At 50.7% G+C, this 19,571-nt stretch overlaps 1 protein-coding gene across 2 annotated transcripts; it reads right to left on the bottom strand.

Moving 5' to 3' along the window:
• Positions 1-1,342: 1,342 nt before the first annotated feature.
• On the bottom strand, positions 1,343-12,989 carry Cys1 (cystin 1). Of its 2 annotated transcripts, XR_005284298.1 has the most exons (4): positions 11,067-12,989; positions 5,302-5,354; positions 3,054-3,276; positions 1,343-3,004 (listed from the first exon to the last, which is right to left on the bottom strand). XR_005284298.1 is itself a non-coding variant. In XM_038319210.1 (3 exons), exons 1-3 carry the CDS (start codon positions 11,343-11,345, stop codon positions 3,171-3,173), a joined length of 438 nt encoding a protein of 145 aa, XP_038175138.1. In that variant the 5' UTR covers positions 11,346-12,989; the 3' UTR covers positions 1,343-3,170. The 2 variants fall into 2 exon arrangements, 1 of the variants encoding a protein (XP_038175138.1); XM_038319210.1 differs by having other exon boundaries at positions 1,343-3,276.
• Positions 12,990-19,571: the final 6,582 nt, after the last annotated feature.

Raw genomic sequence — 19,571 nt, 5'->3', positions numbered from 1 at the left:
TAGATAGATAGATAGATAGATAGATAGATAGATAGATAGATAGATAGATGATATAGATAGTAGATTATATAGATATAGATAGATAATAGATGATATAGGTAAAGATAGATGATAGATAGGGATGGATAGATAGATAGATAGATAGATAGATAGATAGATAGATAGATAGATAGATAGATAGATATAGATAGATAATTAAGTACATATACATCTAGGGGGAAGTGTATTGCTGTGGGGGGTTGCATTATGCCATGCCATCTATGCGTGTGGACATCAGGAGTTGGCTCTTTCCTTCCACTGTGGGTGGAGCTCATGTCGTCAGGCTTGGCATCAAGAGCTTTTACCTGCCAAGCCATCACATTGGCCCTTTAAAAAAAATACTACATTTTATTTCTATCCAATACTTGACAAGAAAAATACCCCCATGGACCTGGCACTCAACAGCTGGTGTCCCGGCTACTGCTGATAGACTCCTGGTCTCCAGAGTGCTTTCTCAGGGGTGCAGTGACACCCATTCATGAATCCCAGAATCCCCAGGAGTAGGTGGGACTCCTGGACATCATTCCAGGAAATGTGCCTCTGGGAATTGGAACACCAAAAAAGAGGACGCTAAAAGCTTGTCCCAGGCAGTTTTGGCCAATCTCTGCTGGTGTGGGAGGTTCCTTCTGAGCTGAGCCAAGAACCCATGAACACAAGAGCTGAGGCCTGGGGCTTCTCAAGGTTCTGCCCATACGTACAGAAAAATCTACCTGGATTTCTGAAGGGCTCGGGTTTTCTCAAGCACAGCCTTGGCACATCTTGGGGGAGAACCCCTGCAGAGCTGGTGACCATTTGTGGTTGCTTAGACTTTCTGTGATGGGAACCAGGGTCAGCTCATGCTGGGCGTAGGCAGATCCCACACTCTGCTTAGAGCTGGGCACGTGGTTGGGGAAACAATGTGGGTAGCTAACCGTGAAGCAGCAAAGCAATAAGGGACATCAGTGGGTACCTGACACCTGGACAGTGCAGGAAGTACTCCTGCCCACCTCTGGCAGGACCAGCCTCTCCAGAGCCTGAGTTTCCTTGAGCCACAGCTCGCCAGTTGGCACACACTTTGCTCTGGCTAGCCACTGTTCAGAACAACCTTGGAGTTGAAGGAGGTTTCTTTGTTCATTTATTTGTTTTCTAAGACAAGGTTTTTCTGTGCAGTTCTGGCTGCCCTGGAACTCCCTCTGTAGACCAGGCTGGCCTCGAACTCAGAGAGATCTGCCTGCCTCAACCTCCCGAGCGCTAGGATTAAAGGCGTGCGCCGCCACCACCCGGCCCCCATTTTCTCTTAATCAGATGAACATGCACACTCAAACATGATACATAAAGCTGTTAATAGTTCACATCAACTTCAAAGTCTGATTCATTCTTTGGTAAAAAATGTAATATTTTAACCTCTTTTAAAATAAGCATTTGTAATATTTAGGGTAAAATATTAAAATAGGAATAACTTCCATCTTCGTATCAAAAGCAGTGCTTTGAGCTTCGGCGAGAAGCAGCTTCCAGCTCTGGGAGGTTTTGACCCAATGCTCAGCGCACTGAGACACCCGATGGCTCTGGGCTCCGACCAAGCACAAGTCTCCCAGCTGCAAACCCAAAGGCACTCTTGTCAAGTCCCAAGAGTTCACAGAATCATTTCCAGGTGGCAGCAAAGGACTGTGGATGTGGGGACGGCCCTAGGGACCATTCTTCCTTGGTTCCTGAGATGCTCCATGTTGAGCTCTGAGCATCGCGGGCCAGCAGCAGCTCTCAGCAGAGGAAGGATACTGGGGCAGAGCACTGTCTTGGTAGGGGGATGCAGCAGAAGCTGAGACCTGCCCTGGCCTTGGCCAGAGCTACTACTACTCCAACGTTCTCTACTCTGTTTTCTGACACAGAATCTCACGACATAGTCCAGGCCGGTCTTGAGTTCACTACGTAGCCTTCCGTTCTCAGGAATCCTCTAGCATTGGCCTGGTGGCTGTGGCTGTAAGCATGTGCCGTCACTCACAGATCCCTGAAGCCTTTCTGCCAGCACCCTCGCCAGCTGTGCAGGTGCTTCCTCAGACACCTGAGCAAGCGCCAGGCCCTATAGGGCCCACACAAGCCCTACCCTCCTTCCCATAGGCTCTCTGCATTTCCCCACCTGTCCACTGGCGATGTTTAAAAGCTCTTCTGGCATCTTATCCTGACTGCCTCCCACCCAAGCAGGGAGGAGGAGAAAAGGTTCACAGCCCTCAGGCAGACTGCCAGCCAAAAGGAACACTGGAGAGCAGTTGCCGTGAAGCCCTATCTCCGTGTGGGTTCCCTCTCTCAGCTCCTATACGGTTCTGCACTCAGCAGGATAGCCAAAGCACACTGGCAGCTGGGAGATGACAGGGGCTGGACGATAGAGCTGCCAGACTGACGGCTTGAAAGGTCTCAAAGAACCTCCAGGATTACCACCTTCCCCCTCTCCCAGAGAGAAACTGAGGCCCAGAGAGGGCATCGATGAGCTCTGCTTCCCACCACAAGCTCACGTCGTACGGGGATGCCAGCACCGACCCTTCCCCACTTGGAAAGTGAGTAAGCAGAAAGGACCGACAATTCAGATTTCAGGGGAACCACACAGCCAGGCTCCCCCTGTGTGAGAGGAGGTGCCAGTGCCCCCACACCTGTGGCCCAGGGCCTGCTTGCCCTTAGTTTTGGTCTGCCAGGCCAGCAGCAGGACTCTGATGGCGAATCTTTAGAGACCACTGTGGAAAGAGAGCTATATTTTAGAAGTGGTTTCGCTCTGGCTGGGCCATGGGTGGAGCAAGGTGGTACCCTCTAACGGGAGCCCAGCTCACAGGCCTGGGTGGAGCAAGGTGGTACCCTCTAACGGGAGCCCAGCTCACAGGCCACGGGTGGGGCAAGGTAGTACCCTCTAACGGGAGCCCAGCTCACAGGCCTGGGTGGAGCAAGGTGGTACCCTCTAACGGGAGCCCAGCTCACAGGCCTGGGTGGAGCAAGGTGGTACCCTCTAACGGGAGCCCAGCTCACAGGCCACGGGTGGGGCAAGGTAGTACCCTCTAACGGGAGCCCAGCTCACAGGCCTGGGTGGAGCAAGGTGGTACCCTCTAACGGGAGCCCAGCTCACAGGCCTGCGAAGCCTGGCCAGTGGTAACCGAGACTGCTCAGCCAGCTCAGCGGCAGTACTCCCGCTCGATGCTCGCCATCAACTCCTCCTCGGAGTAATCGTAGGAGATGGCCGACTGTCCCTCGGGTCTCTTGTGGCTGCTGCCTGGAGCTCTGTGGGTGAGAAACACAAACAAGGGTGGGTATCACCTTCAAACTCGCATTTCCTCTGGCAGCCACAGCGGTGTTTTCAGTGGTTCATCCTAACATCCGAACCAAAAACCTTTGATCTGGAGACACCCGAATCTCTTCCTACCCAACACAACAGACACGGTCACTGTCGCTCATATCTGCCTTCGTCCCCTGTTTTATCCACCAAGACCTGCAATGAGGATGAGGCAGGCCAAGGTAGATGCCAAGCTCCGTCCGATGCTCCTGGCTGACCTTCCAAGAACAAAGTCCAGGGCTCTGTATACGTCTCCCAAAACATGGATGAGAGGCCTGGGTACCGCAGCTTGATATCCTGAGATCAGCCTGCCGCCAAAGCCCTGTCTTTCCTACTGTGTCTGTGGGGCAAAGGGGAATATGCAAGGGCTTTGGAGGAGGACAGATCTCAGCTGGCTTTGATGCACAGTAACTTGTATGGCCCGGACCATTTGCCCCTTGCCCCGGTCTCCGTCATAAGAGGAAGGGCTGCCTCCTCCAGACTGACCTGAGGTTGGCTCAAGTGCTGGTCGTGTGTCTAGAACAGAGATGAGCGCTTAGGAGGGACTGAACAGTACTAGTGTGTGTGAGAGTTGCAGCCTTGCAAGCCTGCAACAATGTGCATGAGAGCTGTTTGCTGTTTGCAACCTCCAAGCTTAGAACACAATGGTAGCGGCTGCCCTTCCAGCCCGGTCCTGGGAGTCTCTACTGACTGCTGGTAGGGGAAAAGGAATGCAGATAGCAGGTTCAGCATACCCTCAGAACAAGCCAGGGAGCTGTGCAGGAAGCTGGCTGGCCTGCCAGAATGCCAGAGCATTCTGGAATCCCCCTGACAGGAACAAGCCCCTCTAGGGTTACCCCTGCCAGCCAGCCCCTGACACGAATAGATGTGAAAGCTGAAACCCAAGGTCACTGGAGACTGGCTGTAGCCTCCCCCACACTCTGTCTGCTCCCACCAGGCATGCTGATATTCCTACAGGAGGGACCCCAGAGAGGAAAAGGCAGGAGGGACATGGACCAATGGTCCTTGTGCTCCAGAGGACTAGAAGCACGGACATTCTTTTGTGTGTGTTTGTTTACATGCACTTACTTGTGTGAGTGTGTACATATATGTATAGGCACTGTGCTATGGTGCACAAGAGAGAGTTTGAAGGACACTTACGGGTATTGGGTCCTCTCCTATCATGCGGATTCTGGAGATTTAACTCAGGTAGTCAAGCGCCTTTACCTGCTGAGTCATCTGGCCGCCTTGCCCACTTTATCTCTGTACTGGGCAGTCATTCTGTGGCATTGCACATGCCAGGCAAACGCTCTCCCCCTGGCCTGTATTCCCAGCCCCCTGAGGAGGATTAAAGGCTCTGGGCCACTACTTGCAGGCTTTGGGGTGGGTTGTTTGGTGGTGGCACATGCCTTTAATCCCAGCACTCAGGAGGCAGAGGCAAGTGGGTCTCTGTGAGTTCGAGGCCAGCCTGGTCTACAAGAGCTAGTTCAGGACAGGCTCCAAAGCTACAGAGAAACCCTATCTCGAAAAACCAAAAAAAGAAAAAAAGAAAAAAAAAAGAAGCTGAGCCACCAGGCAGCACCAAGCATGAAATTTACAGAAGTTTAACGTGCATTTTCCTTCTGATGACTTTTTTTGGAGCTGCTGGTGGTTACTATCGCTGTCTAGGCTCTGAAGCCCTTAAAGCAAAGGGCACTCTTTACAGATAAACCACTAGGCAGAGCAAGCGGGACACGTGAGTGCATCTGAATGGACCTGAAGGGTCCAGAATGGCCACAGAGAAGCCAGGTCATCACCACATACAGGAGAAAACTCACGCTGCTGTGAGTGACTGGGCTCCCCTTGACAGCCCAGCTCTACCTGAGCCTCTCTGACCTGCAGGACAGTGGGGACGGTGGGGACGGTGGAGACGGTGGGGACAGGAGGGCTTTGAGGCGACTGGAACTGGAGCACTGTGGGCTTGCGGAGGACACATAGCCCCTCTCCATACTTACTCTGGGGTACAGCTCTCTTCTGGGTCGTCCTTACTCTTCTTTTCTGGGGACACCTTGAGAGAGAGGAGAGGAAACAGCATGAAAATGTGCCCACAGTATAGTTGATTAACGCGCTAGCTTTGTGGGAGAGACAGCAACCGCCAGGCTTAACTCAGGATCTGTAAATCAGAACAGGATAGGTTCTCTCTGACTCTGGAACCCCAGTTACCCGTTTTACAGCCAGGAAAACTGAGGCTGTGGGAGGGACTTATAAATGAGTTAGTAGAGGAACCAGCAGGGCTGAGGTCAGGTCTCTTGCCTCCCAATTACTTGCTCTTATGAGGTCATTCTTTCCCTCACCTCCAGACACCAGTGTCCAATGCTATGTAGCATGAGACTGTCTTCTTCTCCCTCTAGAGATCATATTGTCCATTCTCAAGAGCCTTAGCCCTCCTGTCTTCAAGTATGCATTAAGTATTCATGTTTAACCCAGACACACACTACAAAGGGAATTTAGGGCCAGCCTGAGCTACATAAGACCCTATCTCAAATACAAAAAAACAAAACCCAAAACTCCCAGAAAATAAACCACTTTACCTGTTGGTAAAAATACACTTTACATCTTGTGGTGATGGTTTGTTTGATTTGGAGGGGGTTGTTTGTTTGTTTACCGTGGACACATACACATGATAGACAGAAAAGCATTAAGGGACCTAATCCACCAACCAGCAGGCAGTTTTCAAGATTTTGCAGTCAGGCTCCTCTCTTCACCACCAGAGGGCACTGGTCTTCCAGCACAGTGGTTAGCGGCCTCATAGGAAGTGTTCCCTTGTGGCTTCCCTGAAAGCCCCAGGCCTCCATGACTACCGCCGGATCCCAACAGCAAGCGACGCCCATGAGAACCCATTCCTGACCCTAACAGGACTGGGACCACTGTGGAGGGACCAAGGCCTTCTGTGCCTCCCCCTCCCTAGGAACGGCACTTCTGGTTTTTAAAAAAATCTTACTCTTGGAATTTTACTGTGGCTACGATCTCCCAGGACCCTGCCCCTAAGATCTGAACGAAGGATTTGCTTATTTCTTTCCATTTTAAAATTCTTTCTATTCAGAATCTACTCTTTTTGAGACAGAGTCTATCGCTATGTATCCCTAGCTGGCCTGGAATTCCCCAGGTAGACCAGGCTGGCCTCCAACTCACGGAAATCTGTCTGCCTCTACCTCCCAAGTGCTGTGCTTACAGGGCAGCATCATCACAGCCTCGCTCTGGAAGAAAATGGAAGTGGTTTCCACTTCTGGGGTTTCCTGGTGGAATGCCCCATCCTTTTATCCAGGGCCGGGCTCCTGAAGTGCTCCCCTGGCCATCTGATGACTGTGGAGACTTCTTCTGGCTAAGGTTTCTCCATTCCTTGACGGCGCAATGCTCCTTGGTGCTGTCTTTCCCATGGAGCATTCCTTCCTCAGAGTCTCCTTGTTGCACCTTGGACTCCCCTTCTTGTTGCAGCGTGGACTCCTCCTTGTTGCAGCGTGGACTCCTCCTTGTTGCAGCATGGACTCACTCCTTGTTGCAGTGTGGACTCCTCCTTGTTGCAGCGTGGACTCACTCCTCATTGCAGCGTGAACTCCTTGTTGCAGTGTGGACTCCTCCTTGTTACAGCGTGGACTCCCTCTGTGGCCTTCCCAGCATTGTGTGAGTCAACCCTATGCGTCACTCTTCACACTATTTACAGGCGTGATCTTTGCTCTAGCCTTGACTGCAGACACACTGGTACTGTCTCGGAGCTGTTTTGCTTTGGCTGTGAGTCCAGCATCTGTGTGTCTTTCTGGAGAGTCCAGTCTGCAGCTGTGAGCTCCTCTCTATTGCTTATTCACTTCACACTCCACAGCAGTGCAAGTCCTGATCACCCTAAGGGCTTGCTGGTGGCAGCAGACAAGACGCCCCCCAGTCCTCCTGGGCTACAGTAAATCAGAAACTGTGCAAACGCAGGGAGCAAGGTGTCACTCAGCTCCGAAAGAAGGTATCACTGTTGCTTGTGGAAAATGATACTATCTATCTCTCAGTGACAGCAGGTGCTCTTTATGACTTCCTAGACCACCTGACTGGGGGCAGGGCAGCAGGAAGTGAGGGAGAGCACTGAGTTACTACCCTAGTACTGAAAGCACTGAACAGATGGTTTCGGTACTGAACCAAATTTTTCTCTGTAAGCACCTTCAGATGTTGCCAGCCTAAGGTACTCTGAGGCTGAGGCGGTGCAGTGACTCCGTGACCTAGCTGAGCCCCATCTCTGTCCCTCCCCCACGGTGGCAAACATTTGAAAACGTGGGAGAACACTGCTGTTCCCTGCCCCCACCCTGCATGGATAAATCGATATCAGATGGCTCATTTTACCCAGGAAGAGACAACTGATTAATGGGGTGCTGCTGTGTTCTTCCAAATTACTAAACAACTTTTAAAACCACCTATTCAAATTTCACAGGTTTACTCAGCCTTCCCATTCTGCAGAGTTTGAAGTTTCAGATCCCCAACTAACACGATATTTGAGAGCTACTGACTCTGGGAAAGGATTTCTGCCTCGGGCCCTTCATGTGGCCATGAGATTAAAAATTAATTCAAAATGGTAACAAGAGAGGGGGTTGGGTCTGTGACTTACAGGGCAGGAATTTAGTAGGCTAACTCATGTCCCTTAAAATATGTAAGGATACGAGCAGGGGGAAAATCTGTTTATGAGATGGTTTAAGTGGGACAGTTCAAAACAGACATAAATACACATAAATAAAATAAGATAGCAAGAGTATCCTAACTTTTAATCTTTTTCTTAAACCCTCAATTTGACAAAACTAAAACAAATAAATCCAGCCTCAAAAAATTGCCTGAACAGATAAGCATGGTGGTACACACCTGTAATCCTAGCACTTTTTTTTATCTCATACTCCATAAATAAGTACAATTATTATGTCATTAAAAAATAAAAATATTAAAAAATATGGGTGAGCATGGAGAGAATTAGCGCAAGACTGAGACTTGAGTACTCATTAAAATATTAGCTAAAACTGTATTGTTTGTTTTAATTTTATTTTTTAATTATTTGTACCTGTGTCTGTGTGGATTTGAACAGGAGTACAGTACCCTCAGAGACCAGAAGGGGGCACCAGAGCCCCTGGAGGGAGCCTGACGTGGGTGGTGGGACTCAGGTCCTCTGCAATAGTAGGAAAAACTCAGAACGACTGAGTCATCCCTCCAGCCCTCTAGAACTATTTTTTTTTAAAAAAAATAAAAGTCCAAAATAACATGATATTCAGGATGATAATTCAGGGATAATGTATAATCAGTTTTGAAAGCGCTCCAGTCAACAGTGGTTACAATTTTTCTGTTTTCATTGCTTTCTGGTGGAGTGAAGGATCAGAGTGAAGGGCTTATGCATGGTAGGCCAGCTCTTTACTGTTGAGCTCCAACCTCAGCTCACTGGCTGCAGCGTTTAAATGAAGGTCCTTATAAGGTCTGTCATTTAATTTTGATTGTCTCTTAATAAAAACAAAACAAGCAAACAAAAAACCCAAAAATTCCTAAGTGTTAGAAGATTATGAATATCAGGAAAAATGTTCTTCTTTCCTAAGAAAGGGATAGGAAGAGGGTATTCATGTTCTGACAAAGGGTCCTTTTTGCTTGGGGGGACATTGTCTCAAACGTTATGAAGGAAGGCCACCTTCTATGGATGGTTCTTGAACTTGCAGTTCTTTTCTGTCTCCGTGGGGATTTTGGAAGCAGGGGCCTCACTTCCTGATTTTGTCTCTCCTGGAGCTCCGGGATTCAGTCACTAGTTTGAGAAACATTCATGGTCCAGGGGACACAGCTGAGGCCTGCCCCCTCCCCTCCCAAAGGGTGACCACTGCTCTGATGTCACAGGTTTTTCTGTGTAGCCCTAGCTGTCTTAGAACTTGCTCTGTAGACCAAGCCGGCCTCAAGCTCACAGAGATCCACCTGCCTCAGCTTCCCAAGGCTGGGATTAAAGATGTACGGTGCCAGTACTCGCACACACTTTATTTCCTGAGCCTACCTTCTCATACCTCTTTCTCGGCTACTGCTTGGGTCCAGGACCTGGTCAGTTGGACAGCCAGAGTCACCCTGGTGGATCGTGGTGCCCCAAGTGTTCTTCTGTCTGATTCACCCTTCTCCTGCTGTTGAGTAACAAAAACTGTACTCTCGGGCTGGAGAGATGGCTCAGTGGTTAAGAAAACTGCCTGCTCTTCCAAAGGTCCTGAGTTCAATTCCCAGCAACCGCATGGTGGCTCACAACCATCTGTAATGAGATCTGGTGCCCTCTTCTGGCCTGCAGGCATACATGCAGACAGAATCCTGCAGACAGAATCCTGAGAATACTGTATACATAATAAATAAATAAATCTTAAAAAAAAACTGTACTCTCTTCAGACTTCAAATGCTTCTCAGTAGAGTCTACACCCCCTGATGTAGCAAGACAGATGCTAAAGACCTCCGCAGCCTTTCCACCCTTAGAGCATGCCTGTCCCTCCTTCCTGTGGACTCCTCAGACAGACTTCTCTCCACTGCATCGTGCAATTGATCTTTGGATCGTTCTGTCCCCCTGGGTCCCAGGCCAGCGCTCTGGGCACCTGTCTTTGCCCCTGATACCTAAAGCAAGCCCCGCTTACTGTAACAGTGTCCTGGAGATCCTGTCTCTAGGATGCTCTTCCAGCGGATACTCAGCAAGAGAGGGAAAGTTCATTCATTTCCACACCTTTGAAGTTCCCTAAGCACTTGAAAATGACACCGAAAGTTTGTTTCCTTGCTATGTCAAAATCTCCCCACTGTTTGCTCTTTGTTGGTCTTACATAACTGCAGGCTGATGTAGTCTTAGAGGAATCCCGTTATATAATTCAGTTCTCACTACGGCTGACTTGTCCCGTCGTAAACCACCACAGGGCAGTGGGGGAGGAGGGATGTGGGACAGAGCCCTGTTCCGGGTGCAGGGGTTGAACTGTCTTCCCACCGTTCCAGTGGCGTTTCCCTGATGCTTGCCCGGTAGCCGGGTCCAAGAAGACATTGCCTCTGCCTCGGCAGCCCGCAGCGATACTGCCTGTAGCCTCCCCTTCCAGCCAGGAGCCGCTAAGACGGTTCTGAATTTTAGCTCTGCATAACCAAAGACGTGCCAAACCAGAGCGCTGGTTTTCCATTGTTTTTCTAGAACAGCGGGGGTGTTATTACAAGTGTTCAGCAAGAGAAGATGAGGAAGCCACATCTTAAAAATAGCTTGCAATGCGGGAATTGCGAGCCAAAGATCCGGACGCATCCGACGCGGCAGGGCGTTTTCGAACCACTGTTTGGCAGGTGATCCACCCACTTACTGCCTCCTCACTGTGTCCCCTGATGGCCAAGGCGGAGGCCCTTGCTGGTCAGTTCCCACCTGAGCTGCAAGGATGCTGCAGACTGCATGGAGCTCCGCTGAGAAAGGAAGGCAAGCCCTGGACCAGAAGGAAGTTCTAGGCGTTTCTGCCAACTGCTGTTTGTACTTGGTCCTTTAAGGCTACCTCTGAGAGTCACCCCAAAATAGAGACAGTGGCGGGCACCCACCAAGGAGGCAGAGTGAGAATATGCAGGGGTGGGAGTAAGGACGGGTCACAGCGACCTAGGACAAACGGGGTGGGGGGCGGGGGACGACGACACTGGGTTGGTTAGCTGGAGACAGGGGCGCCCAGTAGGGAGAGAGGCCTGGGTGGGAGGACACTGGGGCTACAGAAAGGATGCGTCTGAAGAGACAGGCGCCCACACTCACCGCGGGTGGAAGCCGGGCGGGGCCGCGTGGGGTCGGCTCCTGGGTCCCCCAGGTCTCGGACTCGGCCAGCAATTGGTCCAGCAGGCGCAGGGTCTCCTCCCGGCCGCCGGGGGGCGTCGTGGGGCGGGGATCGGGGCCGGTCTCCTTCTGCGTCGCGGCCGTCGGGGCCTGGTCAGCTGTGCCGCCCTCCGAGGTTGCCTCTCCCGTGTCTGCCTGGCGCCTGTCAGGGCTGCGCCGCTGCCTCGGGATCCGGCCGCTCCGGCTGCTGCCGCTGCCCATGGCTCGCACCCAGCCTGGAGCGCGCAGCCAGAGAGCCCTACCGGACTGGGGCGGGAGTGAGGCGGGCGGGACGGGGCGGAGGAGCAGGGAGGGGGATTCCTGGAGTACTGGGGAGGGATGTGCGATGGAGGGATGGGCAGGGGGGGAGCTACGGGGTAAGAGGGGCCCTGAGGGATGGATGAGCGGGAGGAGTCGAGGGGGTCTCGGGGATGGGAGCGATGGAGAGGCAAGGGTGATCTGGGAGGCTGGAGGAGGTAGAGGCTGATGGGGGGGGATGCTCAGGAGGAGAATGGGAGGATGGAGAAGCCGGGTAGCTTGGGATCAGGGGCGCGGGAGATGAACAGGACGGGGTTGGGGGAGTTGGGGGAGTGCCGGGGACAGGGAGAAAATGAGGAAGGCAATCCAGGGGAGGGGTGGTAAGAGGAATGAGGAGCGGGTAGGGGTGACAGGCCGGGAGACCTCCAGGAGATGGGAGGGCCGGGATAGGGTAGAACTGGAAGGAGGTGGAACAGGGTGAGGGTGGTATGCGAGCCTTAAAGGGCGCGGTGTGGGTAGACTAGTGGGAGGGAAAGCTGGGTGTAGGGATCATCTTGGAGAAGTTTGGGGGAGTCTCATGGGGCGTGGGTGGAAGTAATTCTGGGGGCAAGGGGAGCAAGAGACTGGCTGAAAGGAGCTGGGCGGCAGAGCCAAATGCCAGGGGAAGGGGGGAATCAGGAGTGAGGACTGGAGAACAGTGTTAGGGGAGAGAGGGGCTCTGGGGACTCAAGGTAGAGGACTGAGGGGAGGCAAAGTGAGCGGGGGTGGGGGGACAGAGACGAAAAGGAGAAGCAGGGATGTGAGTGAGAGAGCATGTCCAGGGGAGGGGAGAGCTTGGGCTGCCCAGCTGGAGTGCGTGCGGGTTGAGAGGCTTGTACCAGGGCCTTGGGCGGGGCACACTAGAGGGGCGTGTCCCTGGAACAAGATTCACTGGGCGGGGAATTAAGACTCTGGGGTGGGCGTGTGAACCTGGGAGGGAAGGCTGCACAAAAACGTAGGACGGTTGAGTTGTGGAAGGCTAGACTCCCGGGTAGAATAGGGTGAACTTCGTGGTCGAAAGGTCATCACCCCTCTCTGGCTTCCGATTGGAGGGCCCTTCTAGCCGGTTCACTGCAGTCTCTGGTTTCTTTAGTTTCCTGGTGGCAGTAAGTCTGGTTTCTTAAGCTGTTACCCCTCAAGGCTCCTACAGGCCTGGAGCGACCCTGGCTCCGCTAGATTTGTGCTTTTGTTTTCTGTTATTAGAGACAAGGTTTCTGGTCATCATGGAACTCACTCTGTAGACCAGGCTGGCCCTGAACTCAGAGAGTCTCCTGCCTCTGCCTCCGAGATTTGTGCTTTTATGGGACACTGACCCCCCCAGGCTTTTTGAGGTGGTGGAGAGAGCATATTGGTGCCTTAGCCTGGCTTCTATAGAGCCCAGAGGAGCAGTCGGGGTATTTGATATCTTGGAGCCTAGAGTGGAATCAGGGTGGTAGAAATATTTCAGCGGATCTAGTAAGCAGCCTGTCATCAGTGGCCTCCTCACATTTAGACTCCTCCAGCTCAGGCAAACAGACCTCAGACAGGACGGATGGACTGGGACCCTCCCTGCTAGAACCAAGGTACACACCCACCAGCTGGCTGCCTCCCCTCACCCCTCCCCACCCGGTCAGAGACTCAGAGTGTTCAAGCAGAGCTCTGGAAAACACCCCAAATAGTTATCACCTTAGGGAAATAAAAGATATTTAAATGAAGAATAAAAGAAATCAATGCCCCCCCCACACACACACACAAAGTGGGAGACAGGAGATGATTGTGATTCTAGTCTTTTCTCACTGGCTATTTTAAATAAACAAAGGTTTTTGTTTTTGTTTTTGGCTTTTTTGCTTTTTCGAGACAGGCTTTCTCTATAGCTTTGGAGACTGCCCTGGAACTCACTCTGGAGACCAGGCTGGCCTATAACTCACAAGAGATTCGTCTGCCTCTGCCTCTTGAGTGCTGGGATTAAAGGCGTGCGCCACCACCGCCCGGCCAAAGCTTTTTTATTTTTTAGTAAACTGCTGTTGTCTAGCTGTAGAAAAGGCTCCAACCCGAGAGTCCAGACCCCACCCTAGGCTGATGTTTTGCTTGCTTCCCTTCCAGCACTTTCCAAGGCAGGGTGATTTAAATATCCCGAGTTTAGCTTTCTCTGGTTTTGGCTTGCCAATAACCCTGATCCATACTGGAAGGCAGACCCATTGTGAAAGTGGAATTTTGGGTTAAGCTCTCCCAACTGTGGGATAAAAAACGGAAGTGGGATAAACACTAGACCAGCCCTGTGCCGTTGGTGTTGGTTCACGTTACCAAGAGAACCAGAGATGAGCCAGTATTTACACCTCCTCCTCTTCCTTTCCCCTTCTGAATGGGGTTTTTTGATCATCCAGATGTACGGGATGCGGCCAAATGCATGACTCGATGGCATTTGGGTGTTCCGATGCACAGGTGTGTTTAGGTTGGAATGACTGACAAGTTTCCTCTTTATGAAAGCAAATTCTCATCTTGAAACTCTTAAAGCCTGAAGAAAAAAATTCAGAGGGAAAGAAACTTTCCTTCAACAAAGTTCAACTCAATTTAATCATTTAAAAGAAAACATGTTTTACTCCAGCCCAAGTAGAGTCTAGTCATGTGACTCAGAGTTTAAATATAGCCTGAGCTCCTGTGTTCTCCAGAGCAGCCAAAATTTTCTGGCCACTCTTGACTTCCCCTGTTTCCCCCAGACTTGTCTCCTTAGCTATGCTCACAGAGGAGTCTTGCCAAAGCCTGTGTTCTTTCTGAGATCACGTATAATGTCAGCCCCATTTGGAGTCCTGGCTTCTGGGATAGAGGCCGGAAGACCCAGACTGAGTGGGGCATCATGCTACATGCCTGTTTTCCAGCATTCAAGAAGCAGAGGCAGGAGGATTGGGAGATCTGGGTCATCTCAGGTTATCCACGACGAGTTTGAGAGGCTCGTCTGGACTACGTGAGACCGTCTCAAAGCAAAACAAAACAAAACTGAACCCAGATTTATCCTGAACCAGCGGGCAACCGCCAAGATCATTTCTAGGGGTACAGAATGGCCTCTGCCCCCAGAGAGTTGGGGAATTCCTAGGACTCTCAAAGAATAAAAAATGGGCGCTAACCTTCCAGGCAGGAATCTCCACAGCCCACGTGTAGACTTTTGTTTTGTTTTGTTTTGAGAGACGAGGGTCTCACTTTGTGGCTCTGGCTGGCCTGGAACTCATTAGGTAGAAATAGGCTGACTTTAAACTCACAGAAATCTACTTACTTCTACTCCTTGAGTTGCTGGGATTAAGGGATAGGGCCACACCACGCCTGGCCCAGTACCCAGACATCTTTATATAGAGATGCTGGGGTGGTTAAAGGTGGATGAAGTCCAGCTTGAGTGCCTGTGGACCGGTGCGCCGCAATGGACGGACAAACCTACCTACCTTTCAAAGTCCTGCTCAAGTTCCCTTTCTTCAAGGACCTCAAATATGCTCTGCCTGCCCAGAACTTGCCCTACTGATGACTCACGGCAAGCATCCATGTTGGGAATGATGAGTACAGTGGACACACAGAAAAAATAGTGCCTGTGGGTCAGAACACACGTGAGTCCCTGGTTCAGTCCCAGAGTTGTAAGTGGATTTGTGTTCAGCTGGTAGTGAGATTGTGTGTGTGTGTGTCTGTGTGTGTGTATGTATGTATAAAGAGAGGGTCTCATGTGGTTCAAACCAGTCTTTTTTTTTTTAAAGACTTATTTATTTATTATGTATACAACATTCCTTCCCTGTATGCTTGCATGCCAGAAGAGGGCACCAGATCTCATTACAGATGGTCCTGAGCCACCATGTGGTTGCTGGGAATTGAACGCAGGACCTCTAGAAGAGCAGTCAGTGCTCTTAACCTCTGAGCCATCTCTCCAGCCCCTCAAACCAGTCTTGAACTTGACCTGTGAACTTCTGTTCCTCCTGCGTCTGCCTCCAAAGTACAGAGACTATGGACAGGCACCACCACGCTGCATTCACATGGTGTTGGGGATCAAACCCAGGGCTTCAAGCACAGACAAGCACCTTACCAAACCCAGCAATGTCCCCGGACTCCACCTCTGTGTTTCAACTTTCAACGCCTACTGAACTACGTGAGAGGCCACCAGAGTTATTCATTCGTGTTGCTCCCTTTGAACAGCCGTATCCTGTGGAGCTGCCGCCATCTCTTTGGAGTGTCTGAGCTTTCCCATTTGTTTTCCTGGTCTCATTCGGCTGAGAAGGGGGAGAGAGAATGGAAGATAAAGTCAACACTGTGTTCATTAAGGACCACCAACATGCACAGGCTCCTTTGCAATACTTAGAATAAGATATCCCTAGGTCCCCAGCATTGGTGGGTCTAGGTCGTGGTTAGTTGAGTCCATTCTATAACATTGTAAAAAAAAAAAAAGACAAAACAAAATTGCAGTCCCATTAGACACATGGGTAAGATGACTGCTTCCCATGACCCAGCCAGTTCTCCTAGACCCCTCAGGGCTTCTGGTTCAAACCACAGTGTATAGCAGGGTGTCGGTGAAGGATATGCTTAGCTTGTTACTTGAGACCACGCTGCAATGAAGACAAAGGAGTTGTGAGGGACAGGACAATCTCAAATTGACCCTTCTCCCCGTGTTCTCGAAGGTAGAAAGCTGATACCTAAGAACAGCCAGATGACAGGAACAGGGGACTTGGAGCCTGTGTATATGTAGGAGCTAGAGACATGAGGCCAGAAGACCAGAAAATGGTCTTTATAGAGGACATGGGTGTCACCGTCCACCCCTCCTACTCAAGCTGATGTGCTTCCATTATGCTGGTATAGACATGAGACTCTCTGGAATTCTCCCAGGAGTATAGTATCCTTTGGGGGCTCAGAGAGGCATGCTGCAGGTAAGGAAGGATGGGATGGGATAGACAGGAATTGCTAGTGGGCAATATTTAATGGTGTGAAGCAGGCAAGAAGCTGGCTACCAGGCTCAGGAATCCAGGCCTGACCATGAGCTAGGATATAAGCCCTCATGTGGGAGGGTTATCCTTTCTACTGGACCTCCGAAATTGAAAAGGCTCTCCGAACCAGGCGTAAGTGGTGCACACCTTTAATCCCAGCACTTGGAAGGCAGAGGCAGGGGGATCACTGTGAGTTTGAGGCCAGCCTGGTCTCCAGAGCCAGGGAGGGAGGGAGGGAGGGAGGGAGCTTTCTAGATAGGACAAAGGTTAGGTGCATGTGGTAGTTGTCACCTCCCTGTGGGTCCCCCTTTTGCAGACCTGTCACTCACCTTCCCATCACCCATCATGCATTGGGAGACTTGGAGGCTGCACAGATTCTAGGTGCTGCCTGAGTGATCAACAGAGGAAACTGTCTAGGGCTGGCAAGAGGGGAGTGAGGGAAAGGGACAGGCCTAGGTCTATTCGGCCATTAGGAATATGTAAAATGTTCATCCTAGAAGTGACCAATGACAATGCCACTGCCTATAGGCCTTGGGACAAATGAGAGTGTCCACGTTTACAAGCCTCAAACACCACACCTTGGAGAGCAACGTCAATGTGGATAACGGCACTGTAGGAAGGCTTTCCCTTCTGCACACAGCTGGTCCACATAGCCCCAAAGCTGCAGAGATACAGGGCTCCTGTTCTTAGCGATGGGAGGAATTAAACTGTTCTGTTACCCCCAGCCCCAGAGGAATAGAGAATTTTTTTCCCCTCCAGCTAAGCTTTCTGGTTAAGATAACGGAGCTCTCTTGGTAGTTTGGCGTTGTAATTCATTAACTATTAGGTCAAGTTGAAGTCCCAGACTCCTCTGAGGTTACTCATTAAATGCCTATGAACTCTGTGACCAGTACCTGGCTGGCAGGACCACCTGGTGCTGGAAAACGCCCCCTTTCTCCCCCAGTATGACGATTCGTCGTGTGTTGTCAACCTGGAAGATGGGTGCCCCAGGCCTTACTTTAATGAATGTACTAACATGCATCTTAACTGTGGGCAGGGCAGTTCCCACAGTAGGGGAAATCAATGGGAAAATTCAGCTGAACACTGGTGTAGCACACATCACCTCTGCTTATCAACTGTAGATACAATGTGACCAGCTCCGGCTGCTGTGACTCCCCGCTGGGATGGGCTGCCACCTTGAGCTGTGAATGGAAAATAAAACCCTGCTCCCTTAAGTTGTCTTGGTCAGGCTATTTATCCCAGCAGCCAAAGTAACCAAGACCACCAAGAAAGGATCCTCTGTCTCGCTGACACTTCCCAAGAGGCTGTCTGGCCTGCCCTCCCTTGACAGATGTTGGCTTATTAAAGCTACTTTGTCTCCCTCTAGTTTATGGAGGCTTAGAAGAATGGAGGCCTTGCTGTCCCAAGCCCACCCTCCTCCATCTCCCTGGGCACTTGAAACATAAGTTTCTCAACAGGCTTTGTCTAAAACAATCTTAGAAAGGACAATTTGAGGACACTGTCACAATATTTCAGTGAAAAGTTAACCATAGTGGCAGTAACAAAATTTTTCCAAGTAATAAGAGAAGCAAACGTATCTTCCCACATCTCCTTAGATGTGATCATTTCTTGCTGATCATCTTGGACGTTCTCTGCACTCGCTGACTCATGTAGTCTCCTGTCCTTTACAGCTATGAGGTAAATCAAAATGGCAACCCCCTTTCCACTCAGGGCCCAACACAGCTGAAGAAGAGCCAATGGCAGGGGCAGAGGGCATCAGAAGGACAGCTATGGGGTCTGAGGTAATAGAGAAGTGAGCCTGTGCCACCAACAGGCCCAGACTTTCCTCCTGGTCAGAGCTTCCCTCTGGATCCATACCTTTGGCCACTTCTCAGGCCAGAAGGCTAGTTGGGATTTCTTGGGTGCATCAAGTAAGACAACCTATGCTGGCCTTGAACTTCAGATTTGCCCTGGCTGTCCTGGAACTCATTTTGTAGACCAGGCTGGCCTCGAACTGACAGAGATCCATCTGCCTCTGCCTCCCGAGTGCTGGGTTTAAAGGTGTGCGCCACCACTGCTGGCCACTCATGAGTATTTTATTGGCTGAATGTTTGTGTTTGCCCAAATTCAAAGTGAGACCTGCCTTCAGTGCATGGTATGGAGAGAAGGAGGACTGGGGGTGTTATTAGATATGACGGGGATGGGGGAGGAGCCAGAGGACACGAGGGAGGACACCCAAGGGCTCGCTTTCTCCTGCTGCTCTGTCTGCCCTGTGAGGAAGCAGCAGGAGGTCTCTGCTGATGATCAGGTCTCACATGTCAGATCTGCAGGCAGCTCAGTCTTCAGAACTGTCACCCGTCTGGATAATTATTGGTTAAGCCGCCCAATCTATGGTAACTTGCTGAAGCTGAGTGTGTTTCAAAGGACGTTTAAAGCTGTGCATAGACTGTGGTTCAAAGATTAGCGGTTAAAGCCAGCATGCCCAAACTGGGGCCTTCTGTTTTGTAAAGAAAGTTTCATCGGAACACAGCCATGTGCCGTTTGTTGTCATGTTGCCGGTACTTACTTTAGTGGACAGTCCAGCGGGCTCAGGTTTTCGCTTGTTTGTTTGATTGATTTTTTTTTAATATTTATTTATTATGTACACAACGTTTGGCCTCCAGGCCAGAAGAGGGCACCAGATCTCATTACAGATGGTTGTGAGCCACCATGTGGTTGCTGGGAATTGAACTCAGGACCTTTGGAAGAGCAGTCAGTGCTCTTAACCTCTGAGCCATCTCTCCAGCCCTGATTGATTGATTTTTGTGGGTGTATTTTGTTTGCTTGTTTTAATCCAAGCTGGCCTTAAACTCACTATGATCCTCCTTCCTTTATCTTCCAAGTGATGAGATTACAGGTGTGTATGTGCTAGGATTTCGGGTGTTCACCATGTTCAGATTTTTGCTCCGGTGCTAGAGATCCGGAGTCAGGTTCTCATGCTTCTGTGGAAAGCACTTGACCTGCTGAGCCCCGCCCCCGCTTCCTGCCCCACCCCCACCCCCACCTCCCCACCCCGCCTCAACCCCTTCTCGGATCCTTTGCTGTTTATACTCCACAGGCACAGAGGAATGGGGGAAAGCCAGAAATCCACCCAAAGTTATTCTTTAATCCATTTAAGAATACTTATGTAAATACATTTTGATTACTTAAACTGAAGATAAACTTATACCAGAATGAAACCGGTAGGCAAGAAACACAAGTGGTT

This window comes from Arvicola amphibius, chromosome 2 (assembly GCF_903992535.2).
Source record: "Arvicola amphibius chromosome 2, mArvAmp1.2, whole genome shotgun sequence".
Taxonomy (NCBI): Eukaryota; Metazoa; Chordata; class Mammalia; order Rodentia; family Cricetidae; genus Arvicola; species Arvicola amphibius.
This window is presented reverse-complemented; position numbering and strand designations above follow the sequence as displayed.